Source organism: Onychostoma macrolepis, chromosome 19 (genome assembly GCF_012432095.1).
Source record: "Onychostoma macrolepis isolate SWU-2019 chromosome 19, ASM1243209v1, whole genome shotgun sequence".
NCBI lineage: Eukaryota > Metazoa > Chordata > Actinopteri > Cypriniformes > Cyprinidae > Onychostoma > Onychostoma macrolepis.
This window is the reverse complement of record NC_081173.1, coordinates 20,397,718-20,422,006: the sequence shown is the minus strand read 5'-3', so window position 1 is coordinate 20,422,006 and position 24,289 is coordinate 20,397,718. Positions and strand designations below refer to the sequence as shown.

Here is a 24,289-nt window from a genome sequence, read left to right as displayed (position 1 = left end):
TGATTCTTGAGCCATGGGCGAGTGTATGTGTCTAGCACACAGATGGCGTCGGTCTCTTCTTAGACCTCTGCAGGACCTCTATAAAGTAGAGACAATTAACACTGCTCATTCTCAGTACAGCACTATTACAAAGACACATACATACATACACACAAGGATGACTTAAAGCCTTCTGTTTAGAGGAAAAGAAACAAAGAATGAGAGAAATTGTGGTCAGAATAAAAAAAAAGAAAGAAAAAAAAAGACAGAGACAGAGACGTCATGTCGTGTATAAACTATTTAGTGTAACATAGAGGTCAGTTTTAATGGAATAGTTCACCAAAAAAGAAAATTTGCTGGAAATTTACACTCAGGCTATCAAATATGGAGAGGAGTTTGTTTTTATATTGGAACAAATTTGGAAAAATTTAGCATTACATCACTTGCTCACCAATGGATCTACTGCAGTGAACGGGTGTCGTCAGTCCAAACAGCTAATAAAAACACCACACGACTCCAGCTAATCAGTTATTGACTTGTGAACTGAAAAGTTGTACATTGTTTAAATAAACAAATCCATCATTAAGGAGTTTTAACTTTCAATGGATGCTTCTGGCCAAAATACAAGTCCATAATCCATAATAATGCTTCCTCCAGTGAAAACGTCCTGTGCTGTCCTCTCGGCATATTTGTTTAGAACTGTTTTTGATTGTAAACAGTGCTTGATCTGTGCATATTTCTCTCCTGATTCAGATAAAAATTACTTTTTCCAATGGAGAAAGCAAAATTATGGACAGAGGACTCTTTTATTTTTAGCTAGGAGCAACAACTTCTTAATGGATTGATGGATTTGTATGTTTCAAACTGGATGGATTTGTTTCCAACACACAGCTTTTTAATTCACAAGATATTAATTGATGGACTGAAGTTGTGTGAATTACTTGTGGATTACTGTGATGTTTTTATCAGCTGTTTGGACTCTCATTCTGACGGCACCCATTCACTGCAGAGGATCCACTGGTGAGCATGCGATGTAAAGCTAAATTTCTCCAAATCTGTTCCCATGAAAAAACAAACTCTTCTGCATCTTGGATGGCCTGAGGAATAGTACATTTTCAGCATTTCTTTTTTATTTCTAGGTGAACTATTCTTATAATGTAACTATTCCAGAAAAACAAGGGACCTACTACTTCTTTGTAAAATTCATCACAGTTTCAATTCAGTTTAAGCATAACTGAAACAGATGAGGTATGACATATGGATCCATAAACATTTCTAGCAGCGTCTGATCAGGTCCTGAAATCAATATTGGCTCAGAACTGGCTCAAAGTGGAAAAGAATGACTGTAAACATTTGTAGGTAAATGTGTGAAGTAAGCAAGCTCGAGTAACAGTTTGAACTGGTCATAGATAAAAAAAAACTCTGGCAACAACTTGAGAGAGGCATCGGACTCTCAATGCTACACTCATTAGCTTCAACATACCTGTAACATCCCTTTGAAAATATACACACATGTATATCAATACTAAACCAGCTTGCCATAATGTCCGTTTCTCACACAGAGTCTGGGTCACTTCCAATGGACCTACTACACCCCCTCCTCTCGTAAAAACTGGAAGACGGAGGAAAAGTCTTTGTTAGCGTAGCCACAAGTGCACATCGCACGGTAGATCTGGTGTGCCAAAGAACCAAGAGGAATTGGGGTCAGGGTACTGGTCGCCGAATCCTGAGCAAAACCAAGATCCTGAGAACACAACATGTTTTTTTTGTTTTTTTTACAGTTTCGCCTTAAAATCATTTAGACTCTGTGTCAATAAATAAATAAATATGATCAAAAGAAAAATGCTTCCACTTACTTTAGCCATCAGTGTTGTGCCAAAGCCTCCCTGGTAGTTATTTGCTGAGGGCACTCCTTCCATGACACCTGGTACGGGGTTATACTTGTCACTAGACCAACATTGTCCTGAACTCATGTTCAGAATCTTTGCCAGCAGCTTTGGATCCAAACCCAGTCTGATCAAAAGAGACAGACAGGTCAAAGGACAGAGGTCAGAAAGAGCGCTGACCTTTTGGCTCAGGACCAGATCATCCCTAAGTGGAAAGCAGGCCTAGATAATACAGTATTGATATTTAACAGGAGCTGCAGTTCATCATTTTCCACTCTCTGGCTTGTTGTCCCCCACACAAATGCAGGGGTAATAAAACTCTGACACAAGCAGCTGTCTTATTAACTCGCCCCCACCAATCTGTCCCCCTATAAGAGAAACCAGGGTGATTTCAGTCCTGCATTTAAAGTAGATCTGAGTGAAATGGGCCTTGCTGCTTTACAAACCATTGTGCCCCCAAATAACACAGTATAATAGAACAAAACTGACAAGACGGCAAACAAAACATAAGATTGTGACATTTTCCGAAGAAAGCTGCTGCCTGTGATAAGTGTATGGTTTCTAGGGCCTAGTTAGGTGCTTGTTTAGGTTTTAGTCAAAAGAGCTCACCTTCAAATCTTCAAATGATATTTAGTAATAAACTATGATATTTGTTGCCTCTTAACGATATTAATAAGATTGTGAAAAAATAGTATTCATTTTGTATTGTAGAAGAAAATAACTATTCATTATTTCATTTTCATATTTTTAAAAAACTTTGATATAATTTAAGAAAAGGTTCTCATTGTAATCACTACAACTATCACTACAAATGTAATGTATTAAAGCATGAAGTAAAAAATAACAGCATACTTTCCTTACACTTTGAAAATAATGAATATTTGAATATATTAAATAAATAATACAATTTGAATACATTATAAAACACTTTTGAGTCCCACTTTATATTAAGTGGCTACTATGTACTTACTTCAAAAAATAAGAACAATGTACTTATTAAGTTTATATTGTATTGCAAAACACTTCTGCTGCTATTGAGTTGGGATATGGATAAGGTTAGGGGCAGATTTGGTGGTATGGGTAGGTTTAATGGTGGGTTAAGGTGTAAGGGATGGGACAGTGTAATTATAAATGTAATAAAAGAAATTAATCCAGGCTGGGAAGACTGAATCTGCAATAGGTAAGCAGCTTGGTGTGAAGAAATCAACTGTGGGAGCAATTATTAGAAAATGGAAGACATACAAGACCACTGATAATCTCCCTCGATCTGGGGCTCCACGCAAGATCTCACCCCGTGGGGTTAAAATGATCACAAGAACTGTGAGCAAAAATCCCAGAACCACACGGGAGGACCTAGTGAATGACCTGCAGAGAGCTGGGACCAAAGTAACAAAGGCCTCAAATCCTGCAGTGCCAGACGTGTCCCCTGCTTAAGCCAGTACATGTCCGGGCTTGTCTGAAGTTTGCAAGAGAGCATTTGGATGATCCAGAAGAGGATTGGGAGAATGTCATATGGTCAGATGAAACCAAAATAGAACTTTTTGGTAAAAACTCAACTTGTGTTTGGAGGAGAAAGAACACCATACCTACTGTGAAGCATGGGGGTGGAAACATCATGCTTTGGGGCTGTTTTTCTGCAAAGGGACCAGGACGACTGATCCGTGTAAACGAAAGAATGAATGGGGCCATGTATCATGAGATTTTGAGTGAAAACCTCCTTCCATCAGCAAGGGCATTGAAGATGAAACGTGGCTGGGTCTTTCAGCGTGACAATGATCCCAAACACACCGCACGGGCAACGAAGGAGTGGCTTCGTAAGAAGCATTTCAAGGTCCTGGAGTGGCCTAGCCAGTCTCCAGATCTCAACCCCATCGAAAATCTTTGGAGGGAGTTGAAAGTCCATGTTGCCCAGCGACAGCCCCAAAACATTACTGCTCTAGAGGAGATCTGCATGGAGGAATGGGCCAAAATACCAGCAACAGTGTGTGAAGACTTACAGAAAACGTTTGACCTCTGTCATTGCCAACAAAGGGTATATAACGAAGTATTGAGATGAAATTTTGTTATTGACCAAATACTTATTTTCCACCATAATTTGCAAATAAATTCTTTAAAAATCCTACAATGTGATTTTCTGGATTTTTTTTCTCATTTTGTCTCTCATAGTTGAGGTATACCTATGATGAAAATTACAGTCCTCTCTCATCTTTTTAAGTGGGAGAACTTGCACAATTGGTGGCTGACTAAATACTTTTTTGCCCCACTGTATGTACACAATAAGTGCATTGTATCAAATGATTAATTTAAATGTAAGTACTAGTTAAGGCCAACTAATATAAAGTGGGACCCACTGTTGAATATATTAATTTTACTTAATTGGTAATATTTATAGTATTACATAATTATATTACATATGTTTTGTGGGAGTCACTACACATGACGTTTTTAAATCTGAACTAGACTTGGCTATTGACAAAAAGGTCAAACTATCTGAAAACAAAAGACCTTTTTAAATAATAAGAGTTTTGTTAATTTTTTCTACTAAATAATCAGAAATTTTGTCTTTTTGTCAAAACTATTTTATCAGGAGAGTATAGTCAAGAATTACTTTCTTTTTCATCATGATATCAGGAGAGCTGCCTCACCCTGACATTTCTGATTTCATGCCCCCTAAAACTTATCAAAATAAATGTTACATTTCCTAAGAACCTAAAACAATGCTTAAAGTAGAAAAACATTTAAATGGCATTATTTATTTATGAATTGCATTTTCCCTGTATATTAGAATAAATATATCTAAATAGCTAGATCAAAATAGAGTCACATTACTGACACAAACACCACTAATAATAATAAAAAAAAACAAAAAGTCAACCAGCACTATTTGCTGAGACAAAAAAAAAAATAAAAAATAAATAAATAAAATAATAATAATAATAATTAGGTGGCAGCTGACAAAAAGCCATTTTGAAACAAAAGGAAGATGGAGAGAAGAGGGGAAAAAAGAGGGAAATCTGAGGATGATGTGTAACTGGGCAAAGAGCTGCCGTCTCTTGCTTTAACAAGAACATAAATATGCCCACATCAAGAGCGCCTCGACACACACGCGTGTGCGTGCGCACTCACGCCGGAGCGGCAGCGGTGGTGAGACAGTAAAGTGCGCTTTTTAGCTTTCTTATGTCTATTAAACTATGATGAGTGTTTAAGGGCAGTTATACAGTAACTCCACCTGTCTCTCATTCAGGGGGCCGCGCCTTCATATACACACTCACACGCACCAAGACTTTTATAAGTCTATGCAATAATTAAGAGACAAGGACACACAGCTGTGCATAAAAAGTCTATTTCTTTCCCCTTTCTATTATTCCATCCATCCGTCCCACACTGTCTGTTTTTACAGACTGTTTTGGAAAATTTAATCTCAATAATGTGTGTGTGTTTGTGAGCGGTGCTGTCATTTGAAAGTTGTTTTTCGGGGGTTTAATGTCTGTAAACAGCCCACTGACTGACCCTGTATCAATCTCCCGTTCTCTCTCGTTCTCTCACTTTCCCCCTTTATGTCTGTGTCTCTTGGTCTCTTGGGGACAACCGGTGACATATGTTCAACATCGTCCCCTCCTTCCCCCAGCTCACACTCATACACACTCACACACACGTTCTGGGTCAGTGACTGAAAAGGTTACCGCCTCAACTGCAACCTGGCTTCTATGCTACAACACAAATCACTCTCTCGGCACACGAAATGAGTGTGTGTGCGTGAAGGGGAGGCGCCTTCACGGTTAAAATGGTAAACGTCATTTTGTATAGCCCTCATTCTGCCTATGGATATTATCCAAACCATTTACACATCAAATTTACATGAAAGAGACACTTTCAAAGGATACTTGTGAAGATTTGGCTGATGAAATCGAGTGTGAAGTGTGTGCAGGTTAATACCACAGAAGCAAGGGAAAGGAAAACAGATGTGAGCGTCTAGTTAAACAGGATGAGTGAATTACAGTTAAAGAAAAAGGAAAGGAGGAAATAAACTAGAGGCGTTTGATGTTTGATCATTTTGTTAAAGACTTATGTTTATACACTATGCTTCTTGTTCTCATTTCATCTTCATCAAACCCTGGTGCTCTCAAGATTATAAACACATAGTCTTATAAGCAAACACACACAGGCCACAATTTTATTAATGTCTTTAAGAGGCAACAAACGAGTTTATTACCAAATGTCAATTATCTTTTTAAACATCTGTACACAGGCTGTGTGTGTGAGGGTGCTTGTGTGGTGGATGAACTTTCAAAGCCTCTCAATCGTGTGTATGTTGCATCATTAAAAAAAAAAAAACGGGCTCGTTCTCGGTTGTAGCTGCTGGTTTTAAAGAGTAGACAGCAGCATATGCATGCATAAGTGAAGATAGATGGGGAGAGAGAGAGAGAGAGAGAGAAAGAGAGAGAGAGGGAGAGAGAGAGCAAGAGGGGAGATAACTGTCTATTGGGGACACTTCTTCTCCAAGCGAAACATCATGCGTGACCAGAGATATCCAGCACTCGTTGGGAAGAAAATTAAGAAAAGGGCCTTTTTCTACGAAGAGGGTACAATCTGTTGTCCCATTACTCTTTTAAAACAGATTTCTCAACAATTTGTCCACATAATCCCAATTCAATATTGAATTTATTGCCGTGAACATTATTCAGTTATTAACTAATTATATCTACTAGGGAAGAAAAGTAAATAATCTCATTTAATTTTATATATATATATATATATATATATATATATATATATATATATATATATATATATATATATATATATACACACACATACTGTATATACAATTTGTAGGGTTAATGGCAAACAATCTTGTCAGAGTTATTGCAAAATGATTGAGTTATTGTAAAATAAATGATCAAACTAATATATTTTCTTTTTAATGTTTGTGAAGTTGAATTCAATTGAATATGTTTAAAATGTAGATGTTCTCAATTTTGGCAACAGGGCAAGAAAACTTGTAAGCTCCAATTAATATGAGCTTAATTTAAAAAATTTGCCCTTTAAGTTTTAGGCCCAATTTTGTACCAAATTCAATGAAAGTTGTAAAAATGAAAGTAAGAACCAAAAGAACAAAAGATACTACAGGAAAGGTGGAAAACCAACTGATAATTCTCCATAGTGGGAGATTAATTATTTCTCCCAAGCACCAATTAGCTTTCCACTTGAAAGAGAAAATCATAATATCTTCAAATAAGTCAAACACACATCCTCTTTACATTTTCAATGTGCAGTTTGCTGCATGAGGACAGGCTGCAGTGCAGCATGGGAGATTTATGACAGCCAGGAATCCAAGGCATCTAAATGAGTCTGTATAAGTGCATATGAGTGTGCAGATGCCTACAAGCTCCTTATATCCCAGAGAAGAGGGATGACATCGCTTCATGCACACTAGATTCTGAGACTGCATTCAAGCGAATATGAATACATCTCATATGTATGAAGAATATTTTGATCTGTTTAATCCAGCCTATTAAACTGTATTTGCAAGCAACACTGACAATACACTCTGATGTAATTTCCCCCTCTTCTCACTTTAACATATATTTAAAAAAAAAAAAGAAAAGACGTAATAATAAGAGGAGAGAAGATATTGTCTCCACATTTTCACAGGATGTTTTTAAACACAATGAAATAAGAACTAACTCCTTTTATCTCCAAAAAACACACACAAAAAAAAAAAAACAGCATATGATGATCAGTTACAACACACGCAATAGTGTCTATCATCACTGTTGTCAAACATTGCACAGTGAATGAGCCGAAAAAATGCATTTCAGACAGAAGGTCAAAATAAAAAGAAAATCATTTTTGCGTATATATGTATTTTTGTGCAAAAATAATGTACTAATAAGAGGAGTGAACCTTATTCTACTTATTTTTTTCTTATTTAAATAATAAACAAGTAATGGCATGACCCCTTTACATTTCAGTCTGTTTCTTATACAAAGCAATCGTGTGGCAGTTTGAAACTAGAGCAGGCTCCATACAGTCATGGACAAAAATATCAGCACCCTTGATAAATATGATCAATGACGGCTGCGAAAATTAATCTGCATTGTTAATCCTTTTGATCTTTTATTTTAAAAATTCACAAAAATCTAACCTTTCATTGGATAATGAGAATTTAAAATGGGGGGAAATATCATTATGAAATAAATGTTTTTCTCAAATACAAGTTGGACACAATTATTGGCACCCCTAGAAATTCTTATGAATAAAATATCTCTGAAGTATATTCCCATTCATATTTACAATTTTGAGCACTCCAGGGTGATTATGAACATGAAATTATCCAGCCATGGCTTCCTGTTTCACAGAAATATAAATAGGAGGGAAAACAAAGCCCAAATTCCCTTAATCATCCATCACGATGAGAAAAAACAAAGAATATATTTCTGATGTGCAGCAAAAGATAACTGAGCATTAAGAAAAGAGCTAGAGCAGTGAAAACTCCCATTTCCACCATCAGGGCAATAATTAAGAATTTCCAATCAACATAAAATGTTAAGAAACTGCCTGGAAGAGGACGTGTGTCTATCGTCCTAATGCAGGGTGAGAAGGAGAGTTTGAGTGGCTAAAGACTCTCCAAGGACCACAGCTGGAGAATTGCAGAAAATAGTTGAGTCTCGGGGTCAGAAAACCTTTTAAAAAAATTGTCAAACAGCACCTACATCACCACATGTTGTTCAGGAGGGTTTCAAGAACAATTCTTCTAGCTCATCCAAAAACAAACTCCAGCATATTCAGTTATCAGACACGACTGGAACTTCAAATGGGACTGGCTTCTATGGTCAGATGAAACTAAAAAATAAGCTTTTTAGCAGCAAACACTCAAGATGGGTTTGGTGAACACAGGGATAAAAAATACCCCATGTGTACAATGAAATATACTGCTGTATTTTTGATGTTGTGGGTTATTTCTGCTGGAGGTCCTGGACATCTTGTTTAGACACATGGCATCATAGATTCTATCAAATACCAACAGATAAAAAAATCAATAAGTGACTCACTCTGTTAGAAATCTTATAATGGGCCATGTTTGGATCTTCCAACCGTACAATAATCCAAACACAAACCTCAACAACAACACAAAAATGGGTCACTGAGCACAAAACCAAGCTTCTGCTGACCATTCCAGTCCTCTGACCTGAACCCTATAGAAAATGAGTGAGGTGAACTGAAGAGAAGAAGCACCATCATGGAGCTGGGAATCTAAAGGGTCTGGAGTGATTCTGGATGAAGGAATGGTCTCTGATCTCTTGTCAGGTGTTCTCTAACCTCATCAGGCATTATAGGAGACAATTTAGGGCTGTTAAACTGGCAAATGGAGGTTTCAAAAAGTATTGAATAAAAGAGTGGCGTTAATTGTGGCCAATGTGTATTAGAGAAAAACATTTATTTCATAATGATATTTCCCCCCATTTTAAATTATTATTATCCAATGAAAGGTTACATTTTTGTGAATTTTTAAATAAAAGATCAAAAGGATTAACAATGCAGATTAATTTTCACAGCCTTCTTTGATCATATTTACCAAGGGTGCCGATATTTTTAGCCATGACTGTATGAACTACTTTTTAATGCTTTTTTCTCATTTTTACCTTCACAGCCTCATTCACACACACACACACACACAAATCTTCACCTAATTCCAAGGTTCATGGTCTCTGCTGTACCAATCATGCCAATTCCTAACAGCATGTTGTTGCAGATTTTCGCTGCCTGAAAGAGAAAATTGCAAAACATCAGTTCAGCCACAGAAGTAATTTAATTTAAAGACTTTGTAGTAACCTTTTATCGACAGTACATAAGGAATTTGTTATGCACCACATAGTGCTTAGAGTGTTCCTTAAATAGGTCATATCATGAATAATCAAATCTTTTTAGTATACTATACATACTGTAACTTTCAGAACTTAGTGGGTTAGAAATGAGCCCTTATGGTAATAAAGCTACAGCAACTTAGACATAACAGATGAGCACATCTACACATTCCATTTACATGTCAAAAACACATGCTGTCACCTACTAGCGTCAAAGGCACTTAAAAATAAAAGCATCTGTCCTATGTCAAGTGTCTGAAATGGCAGAAAAACTAATAATATAAAAGCAAAATGAGGAAAATACACTGCAAAATACACTGTTTATACACTGCAAAAGTTAACTTTTTAAAGAGCTCTCTGATCATTTTAGACAGATCTTAACAGATTGTGTGGCCCATTTCAGCATGGATTGTTTCAAAGGATCAAAGGGTGATAAAATTGAACTGAAAAATGGAAATATGACAAAAAAAGGGTAGAAAATCATAGGGTAAAAATATGAGCCCATTAACAGACAATAATATCTATTAATGTGTTATACCAGAGCATACTGGAAATAAAACACCATCTTGGGCATTTTAGAATATGGTATGATTGAAAAAAAAGAGTTAAGTCTTTAACCCCTTTCACACAGTGTTGATCCCAGAAAAATGCCATAAAATCGCCAGAGTGCCTTCTGTGTGAACGCAAACACGTCCCGGGATGGGGACCTAGTAACATTGCTGGGATCAGTCCTGGATTGAGCCCTGTGTGAACAAAAGGAAGAACCAATGCCGTGAAGAGTGTGTCGTAGTGAGGATGCATGTGTCATCACAACGACGTGCGATTCTTTGACCGGGAGATTAAAATGCAGATCAACTTTCACGACAAAAAAAATCTCTGCAAACTCTAAAGAAGCAGAGACAAGGGAGCTCCTCACCATCCGCGCTGAAGCTGAGATAGTTCTCCAGCTTAGTGGAACGGTACAAGTCACATTACACGTCACATCCCGATGTAACGGGATGTCACGTCCTCTTCACAATCTGACTTTGTTGCAACCTAGAATTAAACTGCTGGTCTCGTCTGGCCAGAGGAGAACGGCACACTATTTCGACACACTATTTCCCTTTTTTAATACTGTAAAGCTGCTTTGACACAATCTGCATTGTAAAAAAATAACGGTGACTTGACTTGACTGACTAACGTGTGTTTATGGGATCTTTACGGTTGTGGCTAGAAGGTATATAGCTATTTTTAAAGTATTAAAGTAAATTTGCTACCTATCACATCCTGTTTTATTAATGTCTTCACCTACCCCAGCCCCAAACCTATCCCTAACAACAGGGGTCACCAGACTTAGCTCCAACCCTAATTAAACACACCTGAACCAGCTAATCAAGGTCTTACTAGGTATATTTGAAACTTGCAGGCAGGTGTGTTGAGGCAAGTTGGAGCTAAACTCTGCAGGACACCGTCCCTCCAGGATCAAGCTTGTTGACCCCTGCCTTACAATAATGCAAATACAGTAATTATTGTTGTTCAGAGTGTCAAAAATGATGCAATATTGATGTGCGCATGCCCAATAAGCTCTGGTGGCCGTAGCTGTAACTCTTCTAGGCCTAACTGATCTTTAGAGGATGTGTGTGAATGCACGCACAGATCCCAGAAAATCACTGGCAGTGTGAATGAACCAAACTCAGACGATCCTGGGACAAATTAATTGTATGAAAAAAAAAATTGTGAAATTGTTTTTGAAGTTCCATTGACGACACCATCTCTTTACTACAATTTTTAATTGATTACAGGCTAAAGGATATTCATGTTTGTGTGTATTTACCTGTCCACTTCCCACTTGGCCACAGTACACTACATTTGCTCCCATACAGGTGAGCAGCTCCTGGGCAGCATTAAATTCCTCCTCGACTCCACCCACCATGAAGGTGAGTTTAGCCAGACTGGCTGCACCAACACCTGAACAGAACACAATCATGACTTTAAAAATCATTGCAAATGTGCTCAAAATCACTAAATGTCAGTTTTCAGTGCGTATATTTGTAAGTGCTGTGGTGGTACCATTATAATGATGGCATCAAGATTATGTCAAAGTACTAAAAAATAAAATAAAAAATCTATAACCATATTAATTTATAGTATTTACATATTACTCAAAGTAGTTCAAAGTATATTATGGCAAATGGCACAACAACAACAACAAAACAATATTACTAGCATAATACATGTTCAAAGATCCAAAGTTTTTTATGATGTTATCATAATTTCCTCTCTACAATTACTATACAGCTGAGGATCATTATAGAAAATTAAATGTAACCTTCTAATTTAACTTAAGCAGGTCAGGATTTAGTCAACAATGTGTGTGTGTGTGTGTGTGTGAGTTTTGGGGCAGAGGAGGGTATTAATAAGCTGTCTGGCACCAGCGGGACATTTGAGTGTTTGCCTTTAAAAGCCGATTGTCCAAATCATCCTTCACAACTCTCTGAGGACAAGGACCCATTGTCCTCCTCCTCACAAACACATAGACTTGCGTACGACAGCTGTGCCTAAAGCGACACTCCTCCCCCTAAGTGAACACGCCCCCTGGGGTATGAGTGACAGCTCTAAGGGGTAATTAACTTTACACTTTATCATGTTCAATTAAGCGCCACGCCTTAAGAGGACCAAGCGTGGCCAATCACGTTAAAGCGTGCCATGTTCTACATGGGAGGGGTGCTTTTAATGCTGCTGACATAGATATGTGTGTCCAGGGATTTGCCCGATTAGAATGCAATTAAAGCAATAAAATTGGCCAGATTTTTTTTAAAGACTAAAACCTCATCTGCTGCACTGAAATCCCTAATATCCACATAAATAAACACACAAACACGATCCAATTTATCCAAATTTATATTACACGCTGGATACAATATGAGCTAGAAAAAAGGCATGTGCTTTGAGGTGAGTGGTCTGTTTGTGTGTGTTAACACTAATGAATAGGCTGTTTATACTGAGAAGCTAATAATGCTGAAGTTAATTATTAAAGACCAAGAGAAAAGAGCTGATGCAAGATAGATCGAGTGAAATGGAGATAAAGAAAGAGAGTGAGAGAGAGAGAGAGAGAGAGAGAAAGGAAAAGAGAGACTTTATGACTTCCCCTGTATTGATTTTAGCCGTACTTATCCGTCATCAATAATTCTCTCATTAGCTCAGCTCGTCTGTCATTTCCCTTAAAGAATAAAGTGTATGTGCTTGTGTTTTGTTTATCTATAAACAAACATTAATATGCAGTTTTACTTAAATTTGCACACTTTTTAAATTAAACTGGTTTATCACATTTAATGAAGACATCACATTAAAAGGTTACTCCACCCCAAAATGAAAATTGTGTCATTAATCAATTACCCCCATGTCGTTCCAAACCCGTAAAGCTTTGTTCGTATTCAGAACACAATTTAATATATTTTGGATGAAAACTGGGAGGCTTGTGACTGTACCATTGACTGCCAAGTAAATAACACTGTCAAGGCCCAGAAAAGTATAAAAGACATCGTCAAAATAGTCCATCTGCCATCAGTGGTTCAATCTGAATTTAATGAAGCGACGAAAACACTTTTAAAAAACACAAATAACTTTCTGTTCTGTGTCAGCCGCACCACATGGATACGTTTGCTATGTTTATTTACGCTTTGATTTGAACAAACAGTAGTGTATCTGTGTGGTGCGGCTGACACAGAACAGCTTACGCAGTTGGAGACGAATTGTTGAATAAAGTCGTTATTTTTGTTTTCTTTGCGTACAAAAATATTCTCGTCACTTCATAAAATTCAGATTGAACCACTGATGGCAGATGGACTATTTTGACGATGTCTTTCATACTTTTCTAGGCCTTGACAGTGTTATTTACTTGGCAGTCGATGGTATAGTCACAAGCCTCCCGGTTTTCATCCAAAATATCATAAATTGTGTTCCGAAGACGAACTAAGCTTTTAAGGGTTAGGAACGACATGGGGGTAAGTGATTAATGACAAAATTTTCTTTTTGGGGTGGAGTATCCCTTTAACACATTTACAATGCTAATAGTAATGCATGGAAAGTTAATGCAAGAGCAATATGAAAATGCAGACAGGTCAAAGCATAAAGCATAGATTCTAATTGGTCAACTGCAGCATTCTGCGACCAATTTTTTTTGCAAAATTATTTTTACAACTATGTAAATGAAACAATGTATTTGTCTCAGGCAATGTTAGTTTTCATATTGAGAAAAAATAAAATAATGTCAACTGAAATCTATATTTTGGTTACATTTTAATGTATTTGTGTATTTATTCAATCATTTAATAAGAGATAAAAAAAATCTGATGATCCCACGCCTATCATTAGGCCTAATCTTATCTAATCTAGATCCACTCCATTTCCACAATTTTTGCACAAAATCAAATCTACATTAGATTAAAAGACTAAATCTATAACAGCAAATATATAATGAAGAAACCCACATGGACGTGAACTCTGACGGAGACGTACGCAGTTGTTTGTGGTGTCAGGTACCACAAACTCTCTTTCCAGAATCTTAAACACTCAAAAAAAAGCCACTTAAGGCTGTAAGCGCTTTTTAAAACACCGAAACGTTTCATTAGTGGCAAAGTTACATTACACTACATTTGTGGATATGAGCCTCTTTTCCCAGGCAAAGAGAGATGGTGGAGCTTAAACCACCTCATCGAGCGTGTAGATATCAGAGCCTTTGTTGTGTGTAAATAAAAACCCCATGCAAACCTCTTGTCGTCTTTCTACAAACCTCTAGAACTGCTGACAGTAATAAAGACTCTAAATGACGAAATCAGTTCTTTTTTCAGCCCTCTCCACCAGACGCATATACAAACTCACTTGTCCTTTTTTTGCGATCTATCAGCTATCCTCTTGAGCTGATCAATAACTTTCTTTTTGACTGTAAAAAGACCAACATTGATCGCAAACAGACAATAGGGATTTGAAAGCGATTGTCTCTCTAAACGACTGCGCTGGCAGGGCATTAAAGAGATCTCGAGAGAACATTCTAGGAACCGTTCTTATTGTGTTTCCAATCCCAGAAACACTGCTGTAAAAACATTAGGTAAACCTCGATAAAATAGACACTATATCAAAGGATGTCAATGATTCATTTGGTTTACGATCAAAGCTATATTTGTCCATATTGGATAATCAAGCCAGTAAATGCATACAGTTTTCATTCCACCTAAACTCCTTAAACTCAGGAGTTTTGATGAGCCAATTTAGTTTTTCTCATGCTACACTGAAAACTTACATTTAAATCAGCTAAAAATTAAAATTCTCTCATAATTTACTTGCCCTCATGTTGTTCCAAAACTGTCTGACTTTCTATCTTCTGTGAAACACAAAGGAAGATATTTTAAAGATGTGTTTGTCCAATGAAAGTCAATGGGGTCCAAAACAACTCTGTAAAAAAACAAACAAACAAAAAAAGAAACAGATACATAAAGCTTCACAATCTAGGGGAAGATCTAACAGTCATAATTTTGATAAAAATATTGTACCATTAATTGTGATTTTAAGATTGCGATTTAATTAGATTTAAAAACCCTCCAGGTTAATACAAAAAAAAATATATATATTATTATTATTATTATTATTACTACTACAAAATAAGATAACAAAATATGAAATATTACTATTGTAATAGTTATTTTAATAATGTTAATAATAATTTATTTTACAGTACAACTGTAAAATTACAATAATAATAATAATAATAATATTTATGAAAACAATTATTTGATCCCCTGCTGATTTTGTAAATTTGCCCACTTAAAAAAAAAAGAAGGGTTTATCATTTTTATGGTAGGTTTATTTTAACTGATAGAGACAGAATATCAAACGAAAAATCCAGAAAAAAAGCAGCATACAAACATTAAAAAAAAGATTTACATTTTAGTAAGTCAAATAAGTATTTGATCCCCAAGCAAAACATGACTTAGTACTTGGTGCAGAAACCCTTATTGGCAAGCACAGAGGCAAGATGTTTCTTGTAGCTGGTCACCAGGTTTGCACTCATCTCAGGAGGGATTTTGGTCCACTCCTCTTTACAGATCCTCTCCAAGTCATTAAGGTTTCTAAGCAGTCTCTTGGAAACTCGAAGTTTCAGCTCCCTCCACAGATTTTCTATGGGATTAAGGTCTGGAGACTGGCTAGGCCACTCCAGGACCTTAATGTGCTTCTTCTTGAGCCACTCCTTTGTTGCCTTGGCGGATGTTTCGGGTCACTGTCATGCTGGAAGACCCATCCATGACCCATCTTCAGTGTTCTCGTCCAAGATTTTACAGTACATGGCCCCGTCCATTTGCCCCTCAATGTGGTAAAGTCGTCCTGTACCCTTAGCAGAAAAACAGCCCCAAAGCATAATGTTTCCACCTCCGTGCTTGACTAGATTGTGTTCTTGGGGTGATTGTCAGCATTTCTAGTCCTCCAAACACGATGAGTCGAGTTGATGCCAAAGAGCTAAATTTTGGTCTCATCTGACCACAGTACATTCTCCCAAACCTTCTCTGAATCATTTAGATGTTCATTGGCAAACTTCAGACGGGACTGTACATGTGACTTCTTGAGCAGAGGGACTTTGCAGGCACTGCAGGATTTCAATCCATTGAAACCTACCATAAAAATTATAAACCCTTCTTTTTTTCTTTTTTTAAGTGGGCAAACTTACAAAATCAGCAGGGGATCAAATAATTATTTTCCCCACTGTACGTGATTCTGATTACAAGTTTGAGAAGACCATTGGTGCAATTGTGTCCTAAATGCACATCATAAGCAACCTAAACTCAGAGAGGATGCAGAGATGAAGATTGCATGGAGCAGCATTTACTGCATCATGAGCTGCTTGCGTGTAAATAAACACAGCGCAGAACTTCACGTCACATGTATATATTAATTAAATTGCAACCTTTGCAATTAGATAATTGCACTAAGCCATAGTCACAATTTCGATTTTAATTCAATTAATTCATACAGCCCTACTGACACATTTTTCAAAATGATCTTCTTTTGTGTTTCCCAGAAGAAAAATAAGCCATACACGCTATGAGTGAGTAAATGATGGCAGAGGTTTCATTTTTGGGTGAACTGTGCTTTTAAAAAACTTTTTTGGGCTTTTGATGCAGTGGGAACGTTCTTACTAGTGTAACAGGAACAAACATATTTACTAGCTTCATGTGGCTAAACCTATAATTATGACCAAAAGGAGATATTTTCTCAGACAAATTAAAACACCAAGCAAACTTAATACACTCCTTTCTGCATATATAAAAACACACACACATGAGAACTTCACACAGATTAATAGTTTCTACGCCAGCAGCCCTAATGTGGCATACTGACAGGTTCACAGGGGCAAAAGAGTTTACGAGCCACCACACACAAACAAACGCAAACCTTCACACGGTCACAAGAGAGTCTTGCACATATTATCTTCATCATTCAGATAAGTAGGACTTTAATCACCGCCATCGTCACCCCCATCCTTGCCACGCTACCGCATGGTCCCTTTGAGTGTGGACAACAAGTGAAGAATGATCTGGAATCAATGATACCCCAGGCCAGGAGCCATCAGTATATCGGCTCCTAAGGATGCTGATTAGCGGCTCTTCACACATGCACACATGTTCCTCGAATAGCACCATCATCAGCATTTTAAAATTATCCATAATTGAGGACTTAAAAGCTGCTTAACAACACTCATCTTGTGGATGACGGGTACACTCATTTACACACAAACACACACACTTTTGGGAGCCACAGTGACTGTTTAAAGTGGGAGAGGGGGGTTTTGAATGACAGTTCCTCGACAGGGGGCATAAGTGCATACCAGATGACACCGGAAAATGATGGACAGCTTTTCATTCACTTCTTAGTGCAGCAATCATATACACTTCAGTTTATATAGACATTAAAACACAGGTCTTAAAATCTTAATCTGAAGTCTTTAAATCGTTTTATATCTGATCATTCTTTCCTGGTCAGACTCAACATCATAAACACACACACACACACACACACACACACACGCATGCACACAGTGCTATAAAAGTCCCGGCTAGACAGCTGCTATGGGTCTGTTTCCATCTGGAGCTCAGGACAGACAACGTCCACCCCCTTCACACACGTCTCCCAGTCCCTGGCCTTCCCAGCGAGGATCTTGTTATGCTAATTCCTCTGTCACTCACCTATCTATCAGGCAGTCTCTTCCTCCCCCTCCTGCTCCGGCCGACAGAGGGCAGAGATATTAATGAGCACGCTCACAGCGTCCAAAAACAGCACAGGGAAAGCTGATCTACATTAGGACATATCTGGGGTCCCACCTCTCCATGAGTGATCTTGTACCCAGATTTTCTATTGTGAAGGGGCATCTGCTGTCCCATCAGGATAGCCAAGCTACAGTTATGAGTGAGAAATGTTAATGCTATCAGCTAACAATGTAACTGACTTCAGTAACACTGTAGCTATGAAACATGAAAACTCTTATCAGATAAAGATAGATAGATAAAACGTGTGTGTATGTGTGCATGAATCTTCCAAAAAGCAATTATTATTTGTTTTTAAAAATGTTTTACTAATTCATTATAAATCAATTCATTAAAAATAAATACATTTTCGCAGCCCCATAAGAATAATGATAATAATCATAAAACTCACAGATTATATATATATATATATATATATATATATATATATATATATATATATATATATATATATATATATATATATATATGCAAATGTAAATGCTAAATAATAATCATAATAAAATAATACAGATAGAAATCAGAAAGACTGAGTTTATTACATATATTATTTAAATCAGTTTAGGTTTTTGTTTGTATGGATTGACAACTAATTTCTGAAATTATGTAATAAGAGAACATTTTGTCCATTGGTGTTATTAAAAGTAAAATAAAGATATATTTAAAAAAAAATGGCAGCCCTTTTCATTATTATATATGCCATAAAAATAGTTTGTAAAATTAACATAAATGTATGTAAATTTTCAGTATATTAATAAAACTGACATAAACCCAATCATATTTAATCAGTCAAAACTGATCTGACTAAAGCAGCCATTTAATTTATTTAACCTTAGATCTTTATTATTGTCATTGTCATTTAATAATAAAATCAAAATATCTTTTTAAGCCTGTTTGGTCATGCGAGGGACTTGACACAGAAATATTTCACTTTAAACTTCTAATGCATTTTGAAAGGACCATCTGAAAGCCAGAGATTGTCATTTTCTCCTTTATTAGCGCTGATCTACATATGGGCCTGATGGGTGAAGGCAGGGTGAAGGCTGTTCCATCGAGACGGCTCATGCATGCAGGCTGTTAGATCAGTGATAATAAATGAGAGGAGAGAAGAAAAGAAGATCATTTCACACATTCAGAAAGGGCCTAAAATTAAGTCAAGGAAAACAAAGGGGAGTTTAACTGTTTAATGCAAATATAGCAAGTGACCACGTTAGAAAAATATACATTATGAGTTACGTACGTTATTAAATACTGCACTGACTTGAGGTTAAGACACCGTGAGAGCAGTGCACCAACACGGCCCAACAAAAGCAGATCTAACCCAGTCCCACCACACACAAAACTGTGACACAAACGCTCTCTCGCACAGAAAGCCGAAGTTTTCCCACCGTGAGCTGCATAGTGAGAGTGAGCGACAGTGTGGCCGCAATCTCAGCAAAAACCGAGGAATGTGGGTAATTATTGTTAACTAGCCAAGCACTTGTTAGACGCAGCAATGGCCACACACCCCACGTTTCAGAGCGTGTGACGTTAGCCAGGGGTTTGTTGTGGGTCCAATTCTGCAACAGCAGACAGTGAGGTTTGTGCCTTTGAGTTTATTACAAATCTACGCAAAAAAAAAAAAAAAAAAGACAAAGAGAGCGAAAAAGAGAGAGAGACAGAGAGTTTGTTCGTCATTTTATGAGTGTATTATTTGAGAAACACAGTCTGAAGTGCCAAACCTTAGTGACGCACAGAGAGACAAACACAAAACCCAGAGTATAAAATTATATCAAAAGAAAATCAGCGTAAAAAAATACAACATGATCTCACACACACATGCAAATTCTCCTTTCCACAACAGAGACCTTATGTGAGAGGGCAGGAGATGGGAGATCGCTGGGAACAGACACAATGGCGTCATGATGGCTGGAGTGCCACCTTCTGGACACACTGTTTACTTAAGTACTAGCGCTGCTGTGTTTTGTAATGTGGTCTGATAAATGCACCCCATAGACCTGATAAAAACATGGAGGCTGATCATTTAGGCTGTGAAAAACTATCTGTTGCCCCGCACTACTGATCAATATAAACCCTCTCTTAATGTAGAGGTCATAATGTACTGTTTTCATGTACTGTGTTTGGATTTATTGAATGGTAACTGCTTCATGCTATTTTTAGTGTTGTGTTTTTTTATTTGTAATTACTTTTAATGGAGTTTATAAAATACATCTGACCTGACTTTGGCTTTTTTGCCAAATTAATTGGTCTTGGACTTGTAACAATAAGTTTTTTGCAAAAATTAAAATAATCCCCAAATTTGCCCTCCCAAAACATTTTAAAAGGATAGTTCATTCTAAAATTGAATTTGCTCTTGTCTGTACTATTGCAATATACAGGCACTGGAGGGGAAAAAAAAGAAAAGAAGAAGAAATACTGAATAAATAAATTAATAACGACATAAATTTTGGCCATTTCTCCACAACATGCTATTTTATGGTTTCCAAGGACTTGGAATAAAGTGCCCAAGTTTTATACCTATTTTATCACCTTTGTGCTTTTTAGTCCTCATTCACTGCCATTATACTGAAAAGAGTGACCAGATTAATCTTAAAAAATAAAAAATAAAAAATGAATCCACAGGGGAAAAAAGTCATAAGGGTTCGGAATGGCAAAGTTCTGAGTGAATAATAATATTTTTCTTTTTGGGTGAAGTATTTGTTTAAATCTCAAATACATTTTGGGATTTTTTTGCATTATGATTTTTTTTTTAAGTGTCTGACTCCAAAAGGAAAGTATATAATCTGAGGAAAATTGTAAATCCTCACCGCTAAGATGTTAAGGAAGGATTAGATCACAGTCTAGTCCAAGGGCTTGAGAACATACACCCATTCACTTTTTTATAGCCTAGTCCACACACAGGCTCTTTAAAATCTTGTCTGCACTACAGACGCCAATCAGTAAACATCCATCCAGCAAACCTTTAATGCCTGAGGAGTTTCCCTACTCACACACAAGTTGTGCATCTTAAACATGTGCTTGTCCAGGGCAGTTTCTCAGCTCTTTATGGCCTTTTATCTACATGAAAGGCCCTGGACTGGGAGAGCCAACATTACGGCTCCATCAAAGTGAAAGCTACTGACAGCGCTGTCCTCCATAACGGCTCAGGCCATTAAAGGCCCTGTCACAGAGCCTTCCCAGAGAATCTGCATAATATAACGGGAGTGTGTTTGTGTTTCTGGAAAATTGTAGGTTTCTTTGTCTCAATTATTTCTACAGGAAATTATTCTGCTATTCTGACACTAAGGTAAACAAATACAAACCTAAATTCAATTATTAATGTGCATTCAAAGGAACTAAAATTACCATATCAATTTATAAACAAATTAAAAAAAAGAAATTACAGAATTTCAACTTCTTGAGTTTGCGTTGCAGTATCTAACTTATCTCTGAGTGGAGCATTAGCCAGAAGAACAAACTTCTATAGGTACAGGAAATTAAAATGACAATCTGAGACATGTTCAGCACATCTGTGAACCTACTGACCACAATAAAAGCTTAGTGAGAACACAGTTCAATCATTAAACAACACATAACACTGTAATTGCATCTCCACGGTGAGCACTTCCAAGAAATTTAAACAATGAGATCCTGTCAGTCAAACTGAGCGACTATTACGTAGATGGTAATAAGAGGTTGTTTCCAGGTCGGTCATACCTCCTGACACCGGAGCATCCATGAACACTGCTCCCATCTTCTCAGCAGCAACGGCCATCTCTTTGGACACTGCAGGGTTGATGGTGCTGGAGTCAATCAGAAGGGTGCCTTTTTTTACCTTCCTTAAAGAAGAGTGCAAAATCAAAAAGAACAATGTTAAATATCATCATAACAAGAAGCCCAGGAATATTTAAATGAGCCTAAACTGTTGCGAAATCCAAATTAGACATGTTACTATGGCTTATGTTTTATACACATTTGCATGCTCATGCTTCTTTGATGTTTGTTAATGGTAACATGCCATGCAGGTAAACAATAAACATTTTAAATTGTTGTATAATATACAATATACTGCATATTGAATAAATATTATGCAAAATTAGTTCATTTAATCTCATATGGAAAAAATGATGAATGCACTATATACTACCAATCAAAAGTTTGGGGGTCTGTAAATTTGATTTAACTCAGATTTTTGAAAGAAGCCACTTATAATCAGGTTTGCATTTATTTGATAAAAAATACAGTAAAAACAGTAATACTGTGAACTATTTTTATAATTTAATAAACTGTTTTCCATTTTAATATATCTTAAAATGTAATTCATTCATGTGCTGGCAAAGCTGAATTTTCAGCATTTCCATTACTCCAGTCTTCAGTGTCACATGATCCTTCAGAAAACATTTGAATATGCTGATTTGGTGCTGAATAAACATTACTTCTTATTATCACTGTTGAAAACAGTTGCGCTGCTAAACAATTTTATAGAGTCATACATAAATAGCATACATTATTAGGAGTATTTAATGAATAATTTCACGTTTTGATCAATTTTATGTGTCATTGCTGAATAAAAGAACACAATCATTCAAAAGTAAAAAATTTCTGACCCAAAACTTCAACCAGTCAATTAGCATCAGTCATTAAAAAGACAATATTGGTCAACTACTAGCCTGAACTGCTGTAAATACTATTCTATCTATATAATGTTACTTTAGTACTGCATTTTACATGCCTTCTACAGATCTTTTTGTTTTTTGTTTTTTGGAATTAAGGTAGATTTAAAAGAATTACTAGATTAAGCCTAAACTTGTACTAATCATACAGTCAGTGGAAACTCCTTAATCTTGAACTATTCTTAATCATTATAAATAATAGACATGTGCTGTGCAGATTTATACCCAATTTAGACTAATTTTGGTAATATAGGACAACAGATTCTCCAATATGTTAAAATTCAGTCAGTATCGAATTTAACACTGTTGAGAGTTTAATGTGAAAGGACTTACTTCAGTATGCCACTGGGTCCTGTGTAAACCTCAATGACGTTGGGGCTGGACGGTAGCATGGTGATGATTCGGTCAGCTTTATCAGCCACTTCAGCAGGGCAATCCAGGATCTGGGAGGACAAGCAAAGGTAATTATTTGCACAGCCTCATTCACAGAAATTTACAGTCTAGATGTTGGAAAAGATGTGATAAATTTAATTTTAGCACATTGTTTGAGAAACAGATACTTATACCTGCGCTCCTGAGTCCTGAAGCTCCTTGAAAGACTCTGGGAAGACATCAGTAGCAATGACAGGATATCCATGCTTCAGTAAGTTTCTAGCCATAGGTGTCCCCATGTTACCCAGTCCAATAAAACCCACTGGGGTCTTGGAAGCCATTGATCTACAGGATACTGAAAAACCACACACAGACAGAAATCATAAATTACAGTAAAATTAAATCCTCCCTATAGACACAGAAAGCTATGATAGTCAAAGACTGCACCGAAACTGGCAATAGAAAATTTTTTAGCCCATCATGTCTATAAAACAGAGACTTACTGGAGCAATTTTGTAAAAAATCAATGTCAGTATAACATAAAATAAATGGAACAACACATTGAGCACTATTGAGAAGTCTTCGCAAGATTTCTTAACCCTCAATATTAATTGCTTATAAAGACCTTCATATCCTTACTGACCCAGATGTTTAGAGGAAAACTCTGATATATAAACATTTATTTTGTATAAAATTACTAAATGAGGTGACAAAAGCTGAACTTGGTGAGAAGGCTGAGACGTGTATTTAATTTGATAACAGTTTATTTTATTATTTAGCTTATAGTTTGCAGCTGAAAAAAAAAATAACTGTAGTGTAACCTATGAGCTCCTAAACACCAGATGCATTGCACAACATTTCTGAACCTCAAAAAGTAAACAGTGACTTGCTTATTGTGCACAATGCTTGTTTATATGCTTTGACATATATGTCCAAGCATATTTCATACATGTTCACATATTTTGCAAAAATACAATAAAACAAAACAGATGAAGAAAAAAAAAACATATCCATACTGCTATTTGCAATAACATTAGCGGCGCTTTAACAACCTTGGTCTGTCAATGGATAATTAACGAGGAAACAACATACCCAAAGTGAGCTCCACATGTCTATTGCTTCTTTTATAAAAATTCCGATACCCTCTAAACAAAGCGGCCATGCTTATTTCTCTTGACCTCAGCTCCTCATTGACAGTACGAGTCAGGAACTCAGGGGGCGGGTCATATGATTGACAGCAA

The 24,289-nt window shown here is 36.7% G+C and overlaps 1 protein-coding gene across 1 annotated transcript; it reads right to left on the bottom strand.

The window, feature by feature from the left end:
* Window positions 1-404: 404 nt before the first annotated feature.
* On the bottom strand, window positions 405-24,288 carry hibadha (3-hydroxyisobutyrate dehydrogenase a). Its single transcript, XM_058754099.1, has 8 exons — window positions 24,141-24,288; window positions 23,243-23,403; window positions 23,010-23,119; window positions 21,721-21,842; window positions 11,547-11,680; window positions 9,556-9,632; window positions 1,836-1,992; window positions 405-1,723 (listed from the first exon to the last, which is right to left on the bottom strand). The coding sequence occupies exons 1-8, from the start codon at window positions 24,208-24,210 to the stop codon at window positions 1,568-1,570; spliced, it is 987 nt and encodes a 328-aa protein (XP_058610082.1). The 5' UTR covers window positions 24,211-24,288; the 3' UTR covers window positions 405-1,567.
* Window position 24,289: the final 1 nt, after the last annotated feature.

What these genes read in the sequence shown, in the direction of transcription:
- hibadha (XM_058754099.1), bottom strand. Translation starts at nt 24,210, where the DNA reads ATGGCCGCTTTGTTTAGAGGGTATCGGAATTTTTATAAAAGAAGCAAT. An exon ending in TTCAGGACTCAGGAGCGCAG is followed by an intron (nt 23,120 to 23,242) that starts GTATAAGTATCT and finishes TTGTCCTCCCAG; the next exon opens with ATCCTGGATTGCCCTGCTGA. An exon ending in GGATGCTCCGGTGTCAGGAG is followed by an intron (nt 11,681 to 21,720) that starts GTATGACCGACC and finishes TGTTCTGTTCAG; the next exon opens with GTGTTGGTGCAGCCAGTCTG.